The sequence below is a fragment of the Pseudopodoces humilis genome, chromosome 7 (assembly GCF_049639895.1).
Source record: "Pseudopodoces humilis isolate 2021_Gansu_Grassland_sample_001 chromosome 7, ASM4963989v1, whole genome shotgun sequence".
In the NCBI taxonomy this organism is placed as follows: Eukaryota; Metazoa; Chordata; class Aves; order Passeriformes; family Paridae; genus Pseudopodoces; species Pseudopodoces humilis.
The window spans coordinates 18,772,623-18,790,651 of record NC_142206.1 but is presented as its reverse complement, the minus strand read 5'-3'; the positions used below and the strand labels follow the sequence as shown (position 1 = coordinate 18,790,651).

Here is an 18,029-nt window from a genome sequence, read left to right as displayed (position 1 = left end):
TCCCTCGTAGAAACTGCTAAAAGGACAAAATCACATCTATGGAATGGAAATTCTTCCAATGAAAGCAAATGACAAGCCACTGAGAGATTACCTCAACCAGTTTTAAGAATCCTAGTTTGAACTTCATCAGATTTCATGATCCAGAAAAAAAAAACCCACAAACTTAACTCAGGTGCTCTGATCTAATATTGTTCTGACAGTTGTAGGAACAGTATTAGCCAGCTGGTTTCAAAATCTTATTAACAAAAAGACAAATAAAAAGGTATTAAATAGTTCTTTTCTCCTACTCTCACCCACTTTTCTTCCCCTGAGAATACCTGGAAGAAGGAACATATGGTTCTATGGGAGCTCATCCCCAGAACCTGCTGTGCCAAAATCAAATGTCATGATCATTATTTCACAGATGCACCTAGGAAATATTTTAGAACTACCAGGTGAAATCAAGTGGTTCAAAAGCAAACCTGAATGTTTTATTCCACAAATATACATGATGTCCGATTTTTCAAATTTTCTTTTAAGTTGAATATATTAAGTTTTTCAGGCAAACCTATCTTTGATTCAACACTTAAAGAATCAGTCAAAAGGCAAGGAACTGCATCCACTTAGGAGAAGTAAACCTGGCATTGCCTGCAAAGTGCCATACCACTCTCTGTAATCCACCTCACCATGAAATACTCCATTTTACATCATATTCTCACTTTAAATGTACTATTGAACTCTAGATCTAATTAATCAACATGAATTAATTCTGCATAGATTTCTTGCTGTCAGGATACAACAGGATTCCTGTTCATTTATTTAAAACATATCTGTACAACAATTTGCTGTGAGGAGAATTCCTTTCACACCTAAAGGCATCTGTAAGGAAGGCAGGATTAAGAGGATAAGGAACCCTCTGGAAAAGTCCTGTGGCCCAACAAAGTCACTCCACTTCACCTTTTACTGCAAATGACTTTACCTTCCCAGCCATTATCTGGAGGATACAGGCAGCTCCACATTTGACATGTCAGCAAAACTAAGGATTTTGTTTCTTTGGGTTCACACAGTTCCATTTAGCCTTTGTATGCCCTTTAAGTATTAATCAGAAATGTACTTGTGTCTCCTCACATTCATCTGGAAAATCCTAAGCAGGAAACACAGCAAAGCCAACCAAAATTCCAGTCTGTGGCATGGAAGGTGCTGACATGGTGATCTTAAGTTGCCCTCTGTTGTCTTGTTTCCATTTTCACTTCTCATACACTTGAAGCAGGTAGTTTCTCAAGAAGCTGTCCATCTCCCAGAGCAGGATAAACCACCAAATACTTTATTTTTGTGGTTTATTTTAAGCCCTTGCACTAACTCAGCATCATGTTGCAAAGAGGCCAGACTCAGTGAAAATATCAGTTAATGCCAGATTTTCCTGCAGATGAGAAACCTACCTATGTATATCCTAGATGAAGATCAAGTGATCTCTGAGAAAGGATTGTGAAAATGGCAGCAGATCAGTGGCAAACCAGCTCGCTTGTGTGGATCCATGCACACAAGAGAAATGCACTTCAGCACTCTTTCCTCGTTTTCACGAGGGTCCATCTAGCACAGCACATCTTCAGTCATCACTGCAATAAATGCCAGGCTCAAAGGACACAACATCAGCACTGCTTGTGCACAGGGAGAGCAGACAGCACACGTGAAACTCTGGGGAGGACTGAAGAGGGAGGGAGGAACCATGCACATACACAAGTATTTTTAAGAGCACTAGAAGCGACACATGCAGCTGCACTCTTACTACTTCTTAAGGTGGTCACTTTACAGCATTGAGAATCCACAGTTTCACCTGGATTTTTTTTCCTTGCTGGCACAAACATTATTATTCAATATCATCACTTCAAAACATCCCGATTTTGTTTACCAGAGTATAGCAAATGAGAATTCTTGTTTCAACGCATGCAGACTTGCACATGTTGCTGTCTACATTAAATAAATATCACATATAAAATCAAAGTTAACTTACCAGACAAGATAACTGAGAAAATCATAATAATAATAACAATAAAACGCTTGGAAAATTAATTACTTTTCCGAAGTGCAACGGGATAAGCCAGGTAATTATACTGGTTGAATATTTGGCTTGGCACCTAAGAACCAGCTGTATTTTCCTTTTTGGCTCAAGGTCTGGGCTGCCATTTCTTGCCACGAAATACTTAAGCTTAAACATATGTTCAGTTACAGCTCTTGAGAAAAATACCTTGGGAAAATCTGAAGTGAAACAAAAGGCTATGTGTTCTTTTTCTTTTCAAAACTAAAAACTCAGCATAAATCACCACCGTATCCATTTAAGCATTTAAGCCAAATTAATATTTACCCATGAGCCGGATCCAAAGCTATTGCTCTGGGCTGATCAAGGTCTTGCCAGAAGAGGACTTTTCTAGATGTTCCATTGAGATTAGCTACTTCTATCCTATTGGTTTCTGAATCCGTCCAATAAAGTTTTTTTCCAATCCAATCACACGCCAGGCCGTCCGGGGAAACCAGACCAGAAATGATGACATTCTGCACCACATTCCCAGTTTGGTTAATGTAGGTTTGCTTGATGGCTTCTTCACTCACATCTGTCCAGAAAACGATGCCTTGTGAATACTGGAAGTCAACCGCAGCAGCATCCTCTAAACCACTGACCACCACCGTGGACTCCAGCTTCGTGCCTCCAGCATCCACGAGCCGAACGTCCCGCCGGTTGGCAAAGAGCAGAAAGGGAGATGCTGCAGGAGGAAAAGATGAAAACCTGTTAGCATTACAGGCATCTACAGATGATCAAGAGCTGACTATGTACATGGCAGAGGAGTGTCACACCATATTGGGAACGGAGAGAAGCACAACATGACTCTCTTGGCTGCATTGTCCAAGAGAGCAAAGTTTATTATTCTTGATATTCTTTTACAGACAGGTTCAAGAAGGTCTGAGAGGTAAAACTCTCATTGGTCATTAAAGCAACATATCACCATCATTGGTTAAGTGGAACACCACCCCTTGACTGTTCCTTGCCAGTAAACAAGAAGGATCCTAAACAACACCTGCCAAGATTGTTGTCCTTTACCAAGGACTGTTTGGATTCTTTCTTATGCTTTCTCAGGCCAGAGTGAGAAGCCTGTGTGACTTAGTTTCACACAGGCTGTGTTCTCTGCTTGCTTTTTGCATTTAGCATCCACAGAGGAGGATTTCTTCTCCCAGACCAGCAGGGCAGGCAGTACAGGAGTGTCACGGTATCCAAAAACTTCTTCCTTCCCTATGGCAGACAGAGGTGCAAAAGAGAGATGGAAGAGCAGGCCCAATTCTTTATCTGTGGGATATGAATACCATCCTTCACATAAGTAGGAGTTCAAATCAAGACCATTCAACAGTACCTTCAACACCACCTTCTGTTGTTCTAACAGACCAATTAGAACAAATTAAGTCTTCATGGTTTACAAGCTTGGTTCAACCAGTTGGATTAGTACCAGCACACAGAAAGCAAGCCCTGGTGCCTTTCAGTAGCAGGCTGAAAGCTAACAGCACTAGACACAACACCCTGAAATGCTCCTACCAAGCACCCTCCCAAACGGCAAAAACCATGTCAGAGCTTCAGAACTCCTGTCTTCTCTCCTGCACCACAGCAAGAGAAATTCAAGACAGTTTGAAGGCAGACAATGACATGGGTTGTGGCTGTTTGTGAAGACTGCTGTTGGCTGAAAGAGGCGACAAGAGAAAAAGGACAAAGGTTTTCCAGCTTCCCCAATCTCGCCCCAACGTTTCTAAATCTACAGCAGTCACCTGCTGACTCCCAGCTTCATGTGCAACAATTTCATTGGATGTGCTGTCTCCAATGCACAGTCAGCACAGGTCTAATCATCTGCTACTCAACACATAGAATAGAGCAGCATATTTTATATCTCCTGTGGTTCAAGCCTGTCATATAAAGATCTTTAGTTTTAAATTCATGTTACTGCATGTAATATATAAGAGTTACTTCTTGATATTGTCTTTCAGATTCAATTCCTCCTGCACTTTTTAAAAAAGAAGACAGTTTATACAGTGTCTGAATTGCAGGTCTGCAACACTGGCAGCCCTGTCAGATGTTATTGCCTTTCTCGTGAATTCTGTCTCTGGATACATTCTCACTGGTGAGTGTGTGCCTCTGCACATCCTTGACAACAGATAACATGTTTATGTGCAGGCCAAAGACCTCAGTCAGAATATAGAACTCAACTCCAGACGAACCCAAAAACATGCATAAAAGTTCAGAGTTTTTATTATTATTCTCCATGGTATTTTTTTCCCTCCTAAGTCAGGAAAGAGATTGTTTTATTTTGCTTTTTGAAGGAAGAGTATGCTGATGTTATTTACATCACCTGGTGGTTTTAGTGAGGGTCTTGGACAGCAAAGAGAACCAATTGTTATCATTAATGTTTCACTGAAGATGTAGTATCTTTGTTCTCTACAATATTTAACTCAAGAACGTTTATACAGCTTGAGGAAAATTACTTGTTAAGAAATGAAGTCTCAGTATCCCTCCTATTTAATTTTGCTGGCTTGCCAAGTCCTTCTCTCAGTCATCTTTAAAAACACTAGGAACCGTGTCAGGAAAGTCCAGCAGGTTAGTTATTGCAAACAGACAAAAAAAGTCTAAAATACCAAGTGCTTGTTTTCTTCTCTGCAGCTCATTGGTTCCCCATAGCCACCTCTGTTTTAAGTGGCACTGTATCAAACCATTTGAACTCTTGGGAAGTTCGATGTTAGAAGGCTCTAAGTTACAAATGCTTTTGGGGCAGAGACCTTCTCACAAAAGAGAAGAGGCACACTGCCTCACAAAACCAGCCCCACATCCAGGCAAAGATCAAAGCTGTAAAAAGCCTATGTAAAACTTTTTTTAAATATTATCCCAAAGCCTTGTTTAGAGGAATCTGAGTGGATGGATTTTCATCTAGACATTCCCATGCTGAAGGCATTATTAATGCTACTACAAAGGAAAAACGAACCTGAAATATCAAGTCCAATTAAGAGCAGAGGAACTCAACAGCTTCTTAACTGAAGATCAGACATGAAAAATGTCTAATCCAATCAGTATCAACATTGTCCCAGTTCCCCATCCCTTTCAACAGAGTTCTTCCCTGCTGATGTACACAGTAGGGCAGCAGCATGCAGATAACACATTAACTACCGTGCCCTCTGTCACTTCTGCTCTTCAGAGATGTCCTGACTGAAGTGCAGCTGCATTGTGCTGGCCATGAGCACCCAGCAGGGAAATCACACTGCCCTGCTTGCAGCTGTGTTAGAACTTCACTGCACCATACACTCATGTAAACTGATTGATTATTGAAAATGGTCAGGCTTCATCCCCTTTAAGAACAAGTATTCCACCTCCTTTAGGAAAAGGCAAAAAGAGAAGGCAGAACTCTGATTCTGAAAACTATATTCACTTCTCTGCTCCTCCAGCAGCCTATTTTTTTATCCCAAATTTTATTTTTAAAATGGTTAGAGAACCCTTTTAGAACAATATTGGTTGGGAAAACAAAAGCAAACAAACAAACAAGAAAGAAAAAACTCTAACAAAAAACAGTGATCTGCTTCTCTACAGTAACTCTTGCCTGAAATGCTGCTGAAGAAACCCCATGTCTCTTAAATAAATAAAAGAAATAAAGCAAAAGTCAGAGAAGTACTTCAATGCTCTGCTTTCACTGTCTTGTATTTTATCACTTTAGGTCAGAATGTGATAGCTCATGAACAGGCAAAGTTAGTTCTGGTAACTCTGCAGCTTGCACAAAATACAGTTTCCAAGATGTCCTAGAAAAAGTTCACGGAACTTTTCCAAATTTTCAACTTTCCCAGTTAGTAAGCAGTAAATCTGAAAGAGGCAACCAAGACAACAAATGTGTTTCTAGAAAGACAGAGACACAGCATTTAGTTTCATAAAATCACTAAACTCGACAGTTTAGCAATTGAAAAGATAGTCATAGTCTACAAAATGACAACCAACAGGGTTTTTAAGGCATGAGAATGAGAGACAAAGCTCAAAAAGCATCAAAACAAATGGCATTGACAGAACACTTAATTTGCTGTGCCATCAATAAACCATACTAGAGATTCAAAGTCATCCCACCCATACATGGTACAAGTTTATTTTGAATCCCATATGAAAGCAGAATCCAAACTTAATTTCCAAGAATATGAAGACCAGTCTTCCAAATCATGCTGTCTTCTCAGCCTTGAACTGGGCTTGATGGTCCACAAAACACTCTTATCCTTGATGTATTCAATCCTTTACTGCACAACTCTTGACAAGGCAAACCAGAAATCAAGTTAATACGAGTTTCTGAGGAGAGGGATGGGGGAGACCCAAAAAAAGCAGCAATAGCTGACTACATTTACCTTCAAATGAGCTTATTTGTTTCACAGGAGGAAATATCCCTTGCTTGAGAAGTTATTCCATGGTTAGAAGGTTAAGAGATTCAAAGGAACACTGAGTGCTATGCTCTATTTTGATCAGCAATACTCTTGACAACTGCAAATTGCTTGAAAAGGTAAACACCAGTTTCTATGTTGAAAAAAAATAGAAGAATAAACAGTGAAAGGATGAATGCTTAATGTGGAGGATAAACTGTTTATAGCCAGTCTATTGAAACGACATTTTAATGTAGTGACAAAAAAAAAAAGTATTCTTTTTCAGTAAAATTAGAACAGTTAATATTTTTCCATAATAGGCAATATTTAAAACATCTGTAGATAGCTGCAGTTCACAGTCTTTGGACAAAACAAAAAAAGAACCTGAAATCCCACAGATTTTCAAATAAACTCTGAACAGATAACAGCCTGCACTATACAAAGTTGCAGATTTTCTTCCTGCAGCCATTCTACAATCTTACTTGGATCGTGCAGTACTTGATCAAAACCACTTCATTCTAGAAAGACATATTATTTGTGTGCAAAAACCCACTAATTTTCCTGTGGTTTTTTGCTAACTGGAAAACACACCCTTGACTTGACAATGTAGTGAGCTATCTACACAGAAGCCTATTGTACAACCATGTGAAAACAGAGCTTCTCATCAGTCTATTAACTGCAGAAAAGGAAACACTCCTGATCAGGCAGGGTAGGAATCAAGCAAGGGTTAAATTTCCAGCTTTGCCTTTGAACCTTTCAATGTTCATTCCTTGTCTCTGGCCAATTACTAAATTTTAATTGTTTTCCCTGCATCAGTAAAGTTGTTTTGTGCAGACATAACTTAAGACTGGAGGATCTGTACACTTTTGTATAATTTATTTGGTTGAGCACCATAAACAGTATCAGTTTCTGAACTCAGTCATTAACTTCCATTGTTTTAATTGTGCTCATTTAGAGCACTTAAATTTTATTAAGTGCTTCAGGGGGTACCCATTAGCCCCAGCAAACTGACATGGAACAAACAACTAAAAAATGCACTACATGGTCTTTACTGTTAGTTTCAGTAATAGCTTTCTAAAAACCAGTTTGACAGGGATCAACATACATATTAAGACTAAGATGATCATGAATGATACTCAACAGTGCATTTGTCATCAGTGGTTGGGTCTTTGCAAAGCTGCAACAGTTCTGAGACATGTTGAGCAAGAGTTTAAAAAGTTATGTTTATACTACTGCTCCATACGTGTTGACATGCCTACATTTTGTCTCCTTCCCCTTAAAGCCAAAATAGAAAGACATGAGAATACTGAGGCACATACATGATTTCTACTCTTGAAAGCACCAGAAGAACAGAACAAACACAAATCCTATGTATAGCACAGGAGAAAAGCCTAACTAACCAATTCTTAAACCAGTTAACTAGGCTGAAGTTCATGGAAAGGTTTTAACTGTGATTTTAAGAAAAACGACGGAGGATCTTGGGAACCTAGCACACAACATAAAATGAGGGTCTCATTTTAATAAGCATACAAGCGAAAATAGCCATCCAAAATTACAGCATGTGCACCAACTTATATTTTAAATATTATTTCAATCCTTAACAGGACAATTGCAATGGAGACCTCTGTGGTTAAGCCATCTGTACAGCTGGACAGAGAACAGCATAATTCTTGCAGCAGTCAATGTCCCAAACCACAAAAACATTTATTACCAAAGAGCAAAAAACCCCCACACACCCCTACCACAGGCATGCAAGATGGTAAAAAACAAACATGTCAAAACTTTTGCACCCAAGGCTGCACCATGTTATGGAAACTCTTAGGCAGGATATGGAATTAGCATGCATCAGCTCTCCACACTTAAAAATAGCTGCTGTGCAGAAACAAGACTGTGTAAGTAGGGTCCTGACAGCCTTAAATAATTGGAGAAACCACTTCTACAACACAAAGCGATTCCTCTTGTCTAGCTCCAACTCTCTGGAGCATATGGAGGCTTAAACCTTGGATGTCATAGAATTACAGAATGGTTGGGGTTGGGAGAGACCTTAAAGATCATCTATTTTCAATTTCCCCTGCCATGAGCTGGGAAACCTTTGAATAGGTCACTCAAAGCCTCATCTAACCTGGCCTTGGAACACTGATAGGGATGGGCCACACACAGCTTCTCTGGGTGACCTGTTGCAGGTCTCACCACTCTCACTGTAAAGCAATTTCTGCTTAATATCCAATCTAAACTCACTCTCAGTTTGAAGCCATTCCTCTTGTCCTGTCACTACATGTTCTTGTGAAAAGTCTCTCTCCATTTTGTTTGTAGGCCCTTCCAGGTACAACTAGGTCAACAATGCCTCCTTCTCTCCGTGTTGAACAACCAAAATTCACTGCCTTTCCTTGCAGGAGAGGTCCTCCATCCCTCTAATCACCTTGGTGCCCTCCCCTGGACTCTCCAGCAGATCAATGACCTTCCTGTGCTGGGAAATCATCAATGTCAAAAGGTAATACTGAATGTTGACCTTCAGGTACTAACTGCATGTACTCACCCCAAGTTTCAGCTTGCCAGGTAGAGTCCTCTGAAGAACAGAGGGCTATGGCTGTCATCCTCAAAACACATTGAAAATAAAGTGAATTCCCAGTGTAATAACCATATTTCAAAATATTCTTACTCCAACACAGAGGTAGGTGGTATCAGTTTTAGGGGACAAGACTAAAAAAGAAATCAGGACTCCTTGGTTTTACTCCAACACCTTTCTTCCCCCTTAGCAAAGGCCTTGAGCAAGAACCTCAGCCCAGCAATTTGTAGAAATAATTTCTGCTACAAATGTACCCTTTCTTCTGCTATTAATTATCTCAAAAGGCTGCAGTGAAGCCATTCATGCTGAAGTAAGGGACTTGAAGATACTCCAACAAAAAGCTCAGGGATGTGCTCAGCTTTTCATTCCTGAATGGCGAAGGCTTTTCCTCTCTGTAAGCTGATCCTCCCAGTGATGGCTGGTTTATAGCACTACTTGAAGAGGAAAATACACTCCTCCAAATTACATTCCATTCCTCTAACCCTCCTGTTCAATTCATTTGACAGGAATTTTGCTTTCCAGTCCATGAGGTGTTCTGGTTACCAAATAAGGAGGATTAATTTCTATTTTATCTGATTTTACATGGAATCGAGGTCTGAAATTCAGGATGAGACCATCAAGAGTATCTTCCATTTACACACATTGTGTACAGCAGGCAATTTTTATAAACTCTCCTCTTTACCAGCCTATATTTTAAATTATTCACGTGGTCACACTAATCCAGTCCACGCTAGTATCCCGTATTATAAAACATATTTGGCAGAAGTTTTGTTTATATACGCCAAGCATTATCTTGAGTATCACCACAGAATACCAGAAGACAGACAGGATCTCCGTGCTCAGATCTATTTGCTACAGCAGAAGCAAGGCTGTTCATCCACTAATGTACCTACAAGAAGTGACATGGCTTTAGCCATAAATATACTTGGAAGTGGGTTATGTAAATAAATTATACAGGTTTAAAGGACATCTGGTTTAGCAGCAGCAAACTGGAAAGGGTCCACAGAAAGTATATAAAAAAGGTTTAAGTGGGTTTAGAGTACACATGAAGCTTGTTCTTGTCATCAAGAAGAGGAGCTGGGAAGGCTGTGAGATAAAAATATAGTAAAACAACTGACCAGTCAGCAAACACTTCCATGAGAGGAGGAAGTTCAGTTTTTCTTAGCCAGTGGGGAAAGGACACACCAAAGAAACTAGATTAGGTTAGGCTTTGTGACTTTCATTGATGGGGAAGAGAATGCAGACACAATGCTGAGAGGAACATGCTCTGAAGATCCTGAACCACACTACAGAAGCTACAAAACTGCCTGCAAAGGGTGACTTTTAATAGCAGTTGGATAGCTATTCCCTAGGTATGGATTTTGTACAGTTAACTCCTGCCTCAAGAAAGGGGTTTCTTCTATGTGTGTTGAAATAAAAAACTAATTAAAAAAGAAAAAAAAAAAAAGAAAAAAAGATCAGTGGACTGAAGTTCCCATATCTGCTTCACTGATAATCTTGATTAAGGGGGTCTGGGACTGATAGTGTTTATGCCAGGTTTTACACAAAGTACTTTTGAGTTTAAAAGGTATTTCTTTTTTAAAGTGATTACTTCCCAGTAACTCACATCATTGTTTCTGTTGCCCTCCCAAAACAGATGAATTTAGTAGCTTTATCAAATAGTAATGTTAAAATATTGTTAAATAAACTTTGAGCTACTTTTGTTTTATTTTTTAAATAAACAAGCAAAATTCTTTTGAAGATCTTGTTATATTTTTCGCATTGCATATGGTTCCCACACACACAATAACAACAGGGTTTTAGGAGGATGAGAGTTACTTCACTGGTTTTGTTTGGCAGCCTATTTTTTAAATAATAATGTTAGCAATAACAACAAAATACAGCACTGATTATACACCATTTCAACTCCACTGGCTGAAATTAGTTCATTTCCCTTGGTCAAGAGATGCCAAAGCATTTCTCTGGAGACCATGCTCTAAAGAACTCCAGCAAAGGTGCTTTACAAAAATATGAAATTTATAATTTTGTTCTATTTAGCTGGGTGGCAATTAAATATTTTTAAAATCTCTAACAACATGCTCTGAACTTAATATATTATTCTTCTGTCCTGTTTCTGTTTATATTACCTACTTCAAGTAAAAAAAAACCAACAAAAAACACATGTCAAAAAGGCCACATCATTGGATTCAGTGTGCATACTTCAGTGCACCTGCATCTCTTCAGATCCTGGAAGCAAGCTACGTCTGTTCAAAACCACTTTTATGTGGACACATTATTTTAAAGGAGGGTTTCTCAAACTTTCTCTCTTTTCCCAAGACCAACCATTAAGCACACCACACAAGTGCCACTCTGGTGCACCATGCAATGGCTCTCTCAGACTGCCCTTGGTAGTGCTGTAGTAAATATTGAAATTGGTTACCTAGAACAACATATTTCATCTTCTAAAGCAGCTTTAGCAGCTGGAAAGGACAACAGCCAGGCCCATGTGAGCTGACAACACTACAAGGACCACCAAGCAGCATACAGAACATATTTAAAGATCCACTAAAAAACTAAACAGAACCCAAAATATCAGCTGTGATTCGGGGACACAGCAACTTGCGATGAGGTACTAATCAGATAAGACTTGCAAGCACTTAAAACATTTAGAGAAGAGCATGATTCACTAGAGCATAAAGCAGTTTTTATTTAGTCTGTATTGTCAGAGGAAATTTCTAAACATTATCGCAAAACTGGTTCTTGGCAATCTCTCTCTGTGCAATGCAAAACTGGTGTTCAGCCAAACAGTTTTGAGGATTGCAGCCTCATGCAATCCTGACTAGCTAATGTTAAGCAGATAAAATCTCTGCAGCCTGAACCCCCACATCTTCCTGACCTCAGGAAGGTTCTCACCCCAGCTTTTAATGGAGGCTGAAATATACATGTGATTTTCCCAAAAGCAATATACTGTTCATAACCACTTGTTTGTTCTTCTGAGGCTTATGCTGCAATTTGCTATTCAAGAACCACAATGCACATGACAGCTTAAATACAAATATACCATCTACTGGGGATTAGGGAATTGGCTTCAGACAGACACCACCACCGAGCTCTGGAACCTACTGCTTTGAAAATGGCTGCTAAACCCTGCCTTCTCCAATCTCACAAGGCAGCTTTTACATTTGGTGCTGGTTGGAGATTAGAACCTGCACTGAACTCCAAGGGAGCTTAAACTGACAAATTTACATCAAACCTCAATGATGATGGTCAAAGCTCCCAAGATACAGAAAGCCCCACTCTAAATGCAGACAGTAAAGCCCACAAGAAAGGTGAAAACTTCTCTAAGAACAAGTAGGCAGCAGTACTTCACAGGTCTGCACCGGGAGGTTCGAGTCCAACACGGTGCAGAAACGGAGGAATTGGAAGGCAGAGACCTATTGCATACACGTGGGTGATCCACTGGCACCACAACCAGCCTCCAATCCTCCTCTGTGTTAAATTAAGAACAGTGTGACTCAAGAAAGGCTGACACAGATCCCACACACCAGCTGCTGTTTGAAGATGTACCAAGCAACTTCTGCAGACCCATCACAGACTGCTGCTCTGGATGCTCACCTCCTCCAGGTGTACAAAGCCATGGTCCATGTGCTGCTGCCCCTAGGAGTGGAAGATGCTGTAAGCATCTACAGTTTATAATCCTGGGCCAAGAAAACTAATGGTATGGGTAACCTCTGACATGCACTGAAGGAAGAGGAGTATTGCTTTATAGTGTTTCTCATGCAAAAGCCCACAGTGCCCCAGCCTCTGCCAGAAGCTGACTTCAGAAGCCTCTGACAACCAGGTTCTGAGGCAAATCATTCTGCAAGTCACTGAGAAGATGTCATCATAGAAATAGAGATTCTTTTCACAGGCACATTCACTTCAACAGCAGGTTCATTGCTTTGTCAGTGAGGTTTCACATTTTGATTAAGGATTCTTTAAAGTACAAACCTGCATTTTGCCTAATATCATCAGCCTCACCAGCAAGAGCTCCAACTCCATGACAGTGTTCACCATATTCCACACAGCACTCACAACAGTTTCTTTGTGAGAATGACTATGGCACTCTGCTTGTACCCACAAAAGTGGGAAACAGCCACTGTTGAGATTTCTGGTATTTTCTGATTTTAGAATAAGCAGAAGTGGCACTGAAGTAGTCTCCTACACGATACTGCTGTTGGGCTTCGCCAAAATGGGTAAGTGCAGAAGGCAGTGCTTAAAAATAGGGTTGGGGGATGTGACAGGAAAAAAATATACTTGGATGTTTCACATTCTGTGATGCAGAGTACATGGCAACAATTTTCTGTTGTTATTCTAAATGCAATAGGCGTGGATTTCCCCCCACCCCCATGATATGCTCAACAATTTTAAAACTGCAGAGGAAACCGAAGATTTGTCCTACTTCTGCATAAACCAGTTTAGAAGAATGCAGACAAAAGGGTGACTTCCTTGAACATCTAAACATGACTTTTTCTGGGAATAACAGTTCAGGTCAATCCATGAATGGAAAAAACCCTGCAGTGTCCCGTTTTTAGATTCTGGATGTCAATGGGAGCAAGGTTCTTTTCTGTTGTTTTTATTTTTTCAGTATTCCTCCTTGGTTTGGCAGACAGCTGTCTGGCCAATAATAGTAGATTACGCAGTGATGAGGGTTCCAAACTTCTAATGGATAAAATAGTGGTTCAATATAATTTGGAAAATTTGGCTTGCAAATTTTATCCAGGACTTGAACAAATACAGACTTGACAAAGGTATGCTTGTTTCTGATCTGAATAGTTTCCAACTTTTAGTTCCAGTTCCAGATGTTATGTTAACTCCAAAAAACACAAATCTTTAGTAAGCGGAAGAAAAAGATATTTTACTTCTATTTCCACCAAAGGTACAATATGTACTGTATTTGTAAATTGCAGAAAAAGAGACTCAGAAATAGCATGTGCTGGATTCAGCTGCTGACCAATGTTACTCATTGGAACAAAAATGCAGTCAAGTCTCAAACGTAGATTCCACAATTTGTCATGGTTTTCTTCTAACAGTTAAGAATATTCCCTAATAAAACCACCTTTATAAATGGAACCTGCTACATGATACTGAGCTTTAGAGGGTGTAAAGTTAAGTTTTTAGTGCCAAGTTGTAGACACGACTTCTGGTTTTTTGCGCAGACTATGTTCCAGTCAAATATTCAAGACTTAGTTTTTGTGAGAGCTTGTTAGGAAGGAGGAAAAAAAGAGGATGAGGTGAAAAAGATTATTTCAGATAATGAAATCTGTAACCTTGTGCTTGTACTTATATTACTGGTAATACTTTAATTTACCACCTCGAAGGCAGCAAATAAACAGAACAACCTGTTCCAAGCTTTGCAAATCACTCCTTGCAGAAGATGACTCTGCTTTAGCCAAGAACATTGATGCAACCAAAATCAATTCCTTATGCCTCCTTTTATCTTTTTAAGGTCAGTATTTGTCATGCAAGTTATCTGGAGTGTTTGTACTGATGAAACTACAAAGAGGAAGAACTTCAGCTAGCTGAGCTGAAGAAACATAAAATAATCATCTATGTTATGTGTCTCTCCATAATGTAGAATTTAAGGACATTTCCAGAAAATATAGTTGTCAGCTCAAATCCTCCAGAATAAGAGTCTCCACATTTGGAGAAGTGATGATAATACTCAAAAGAAAGCAGATTACATTAGTTCTGTACCTAAATTTATAGACTGGTAGTTTGTGTGTGAAAGAAGGGAAACACTTTAGAATTCAGCCCCAGAAATCTTCATTTGGTTTTTGGAAAAGGTTTTGAGTCTAGATAATATTTTAAACATTAAGAAAATCTGAGACGCAATGGAAATTTGGGGCTTTAAAAGGTAAGTTACATAGGAGCTGTTTAACATTTTAGTTTCGTTGTTTCTACAGTTAATTCCTGCTCTGTATCATCTCAAGATTTTTAACTGGTCACTCTCCTTGGTGTCTGTTGAATTCTAGTGTTTGCAGAATTGTGTGACGTGCATCTACTGATAGTGTGGTATTTAACCAAGGATAAAGAACCCAAAAAGGAGACAAAAAAGAATATTAGTGGTACACCAAGAGAAGGCTGCAAAACTGCCAAAAAAAACCCCAGAAACTGTGCAAATCGAAGGGCAGCTACACCATGTTAGGAGGGATCTTGATTTAAATAGACCCTTTGCATTGGGTCAGATGGGTTTTGTTCTGCTGTCTGGTTGAACTGGCCACCCATTCCTGCCCCTCCCAGAGACATGTCACTCCCCATCCCCCAGTCTCCCACTACACCACAGATGTTTTGGTGTCCCAAAACCTGCCCGTTTGACAGCACACGTAGGTGCTTTCCTTGAGCTGATCCTGTCTAAAGGATCTTGGTTTTAAAAGGCATATAGATTTTATAGAAAGCAATAAGGCAACTTCTTTGCCCAGCTCAGATGCAGACAGAATATTGCAGAGCATCTTCTCTTGTGCTGCTGTGTCCTCTCCACACAGTGCTCAGGGGAATGAACTTTAGACTAAATATATAAAATAATAAAAAATAATACATCGGTAAGCACAGGTCCACTGTACTCTTATGCTTTAGGCATAAACCCAGCCATGTACAAACTCCCAAACTAAAGATTTTAAAATATTTCCATGTAGAGCTGCAACAAATTTTTAGCTGTTTTTCAAATTAGTCTTATTCGCCTCTTGAAATTTTCATTTGAGTCCCAATAACATCATAGTGGCACAAGCAAGAAATTAACTGTCTGCACTGCATGGGCAAGAGAAGCTGCCACAATGTTGTCAAATACTCTCATATGACAGAAACACAAAGTAGGAGAGGTACTAGAAAAGCATGGTGCATCTCAACTTCAACAGCAGGTTAACTCCAGAAACAGCTAAGAAATAGAAAGAAAAAAAATAATTCTTTTCTTCCCAGATCATTTTGAGACTTAATTCTTCTTTTTCCTTCTACACGTGATTTCGCCACCTGTATAAACAGCCAAGCCTAATTATTGTTTTAACCCAACACATATCTGACTTTCCCAAACAGGAAAGGAAATTAATGTCTAAAAAAATCTGAAATTCATTACAAAGGAGGGGAAGGGGAGGAAAGTCAAATTTTGTTCCTGCAGAGGAAAGGGGGGGGGGGGGGAGGTGGAGAAAGAAAACAACAAACTTCACAAACTTCACACAACATGAACTGTGGTCATTCATACTACGGAGACACCTACAAGGCAGGACTGTGATTTGAGCCCTGAAAGACCCAGTGTGGACACACTGGGAAGGACTGTCACAGCTGACAAACTTGCTGTCTAGAAACACAAGGCAAAGAATGAAAGGAAACCCACAGAGGACCAGGATTAAGGGTCATGCAGTCCATGGCACAATCAAGGCAAGAGCCCAGCGTGCTAATCAGGACCACAGCAGAACCATAGCCAGTGTTTCTTTCCAGACATAGCAACTTACATCTTTCCATACCTCAAGCTACCTTGCAATTCTTTTCTTAAAAGAAGCATTGATTTTACTATGATGAATGGTTTAGGAATTATCTCAGCCACCCTAAATCTCCCATTCCTTTGGCAGCCTAGACAAGGTGTACTGCAAATAAGAAACAGGATTTCTGATAAACAGGATTTCTGCAGAAGGAAGGGCACAAGCCTGTTAGCATTACATGAGGAAGCAGTAGCATGGAGGGCAGAACAAAATGCATTTGTTAATACTGCAACGAAACTAACTTAAGCAATTTGTGGCCATGAGTGATTTAATCATCCTGCATTATGTACCATATTACCTTTCTCCACCCTTCATTTGCACTACTTGGCTGTGCCTTCATTGCTAAAGAGAAAGACGTAAATTTTCCATTGAGATAGCTATTTTAATGTAAAGGTGCCCGAGGAGAACTGAAAATTTTACATAAAGTAAAAAGTCAGTGGCATTATTTCACTCCTCACCCAAGATTTCATAAGCTGCACAAAATTGCACTGACTATCAGGAATTTTACATCAAGATTGCAGTATCAGTGTGGTAATTACACCTGCTTCAGCAATGAAGACATGACCCAGGACTTTCACAGCAGGAACATTTCTCATCCAGGGCATTTCAGATGAATAGTATTCCAAACAACTATTTCAACCACACACAACAGTTGAGAAGAATTAACAAAGACTGCAGTCCTTCAGACACCAGACTGGGAATCTGAGGCAGAACACACATAACACACTCACCACTGCAATGCTCTGCCCAGCAATGAACACACTCACAGCTGGACTAAGGATCAGTGCCACTTGTCCTGTCTGGTGAAGCCTTTTAGCACAAGGCTTATTACAACCAGTTTTACACCTCTTATTTCCAGCTGTTTCAGACTGTTTCCGTGTTAAAATGTCCTGGATCCCACCCTCTCTATTAAACATGTGCATATCCTTATTAAAAACACCACAAAAAATACAAATGCTAATACAAAAAGCTATGTATGATCCACAGCCTAAAATCATGTTTCCAATCCAGAAATGCCCAACACTAGCACACTGTCAAGCACCAACTGCATTTTAACTTTTTACAACCAAGACTGTGCAGCAGACTGTTAATAAACATGAAATGCATGCAAGAAGCGAACATTTGCATTTAAGTAACTCCCTCCAGGTATGAATGACAATGACTAAATACAAAACAAACATCTGCCCTCTTACAATACAATAGGGGCTTGTGAACCCGATTTAGCCCGCAGATTTACATGCACAGGGAAGGGCTCTTTTTCCTACATACTGAAGATGGAAGATTTGCTTAAAAATATATTATGCCCCAAATGTAAGGCTTATGTGAATAGTTTCAAAAGCAAAAAGAAGACACCTTAAATTTCATTTGTGAAATGCAAGAAAATTGAACACATCTGCATTCACCTAACCTTTCATGCACTGTCTGAAAGAGAAGGCTGAACAGCCAGAGCATTGTAAAACTAGAGGAAAAAGCTAGCTTTTCTAAAAACTAGATGTAAACTAGACCACAAAAGCATTTACTTTCTATAAAAAACTGCTTTTTCCTCAAAAACACCCAAAAAAGCACCTACCAACAAAACC

At 39.6% G+C, this 18,029-nt stretch overlaps 1 protein-coding gene across 2 annotated transcripts in view; it reads right to left on the bottom strand.

Moving 5' to 3' along the window:
- The window catches only part of LRP5 (LDL receptor related protein 5), a 137,107-nt gene that overhangs the window by 102,611 nt on the left and 16,467 nt on the right, over nucleotides 1–18,029 (bottom strand). For both annotated transcript variants that reach the window (XM_088057275.1, XM_005522381.3), the window contains exon 2: nucleotides 2,342–2,738. In XM_088057275.1, coding sequence (XP_087913401.1) covers nucleotides 2,342–2,738 — 397 coding nt within the window. The remainder of the gene's footprint in view (nucleotides 1–2,341; nucleotides 2,739–18,029) is intronic.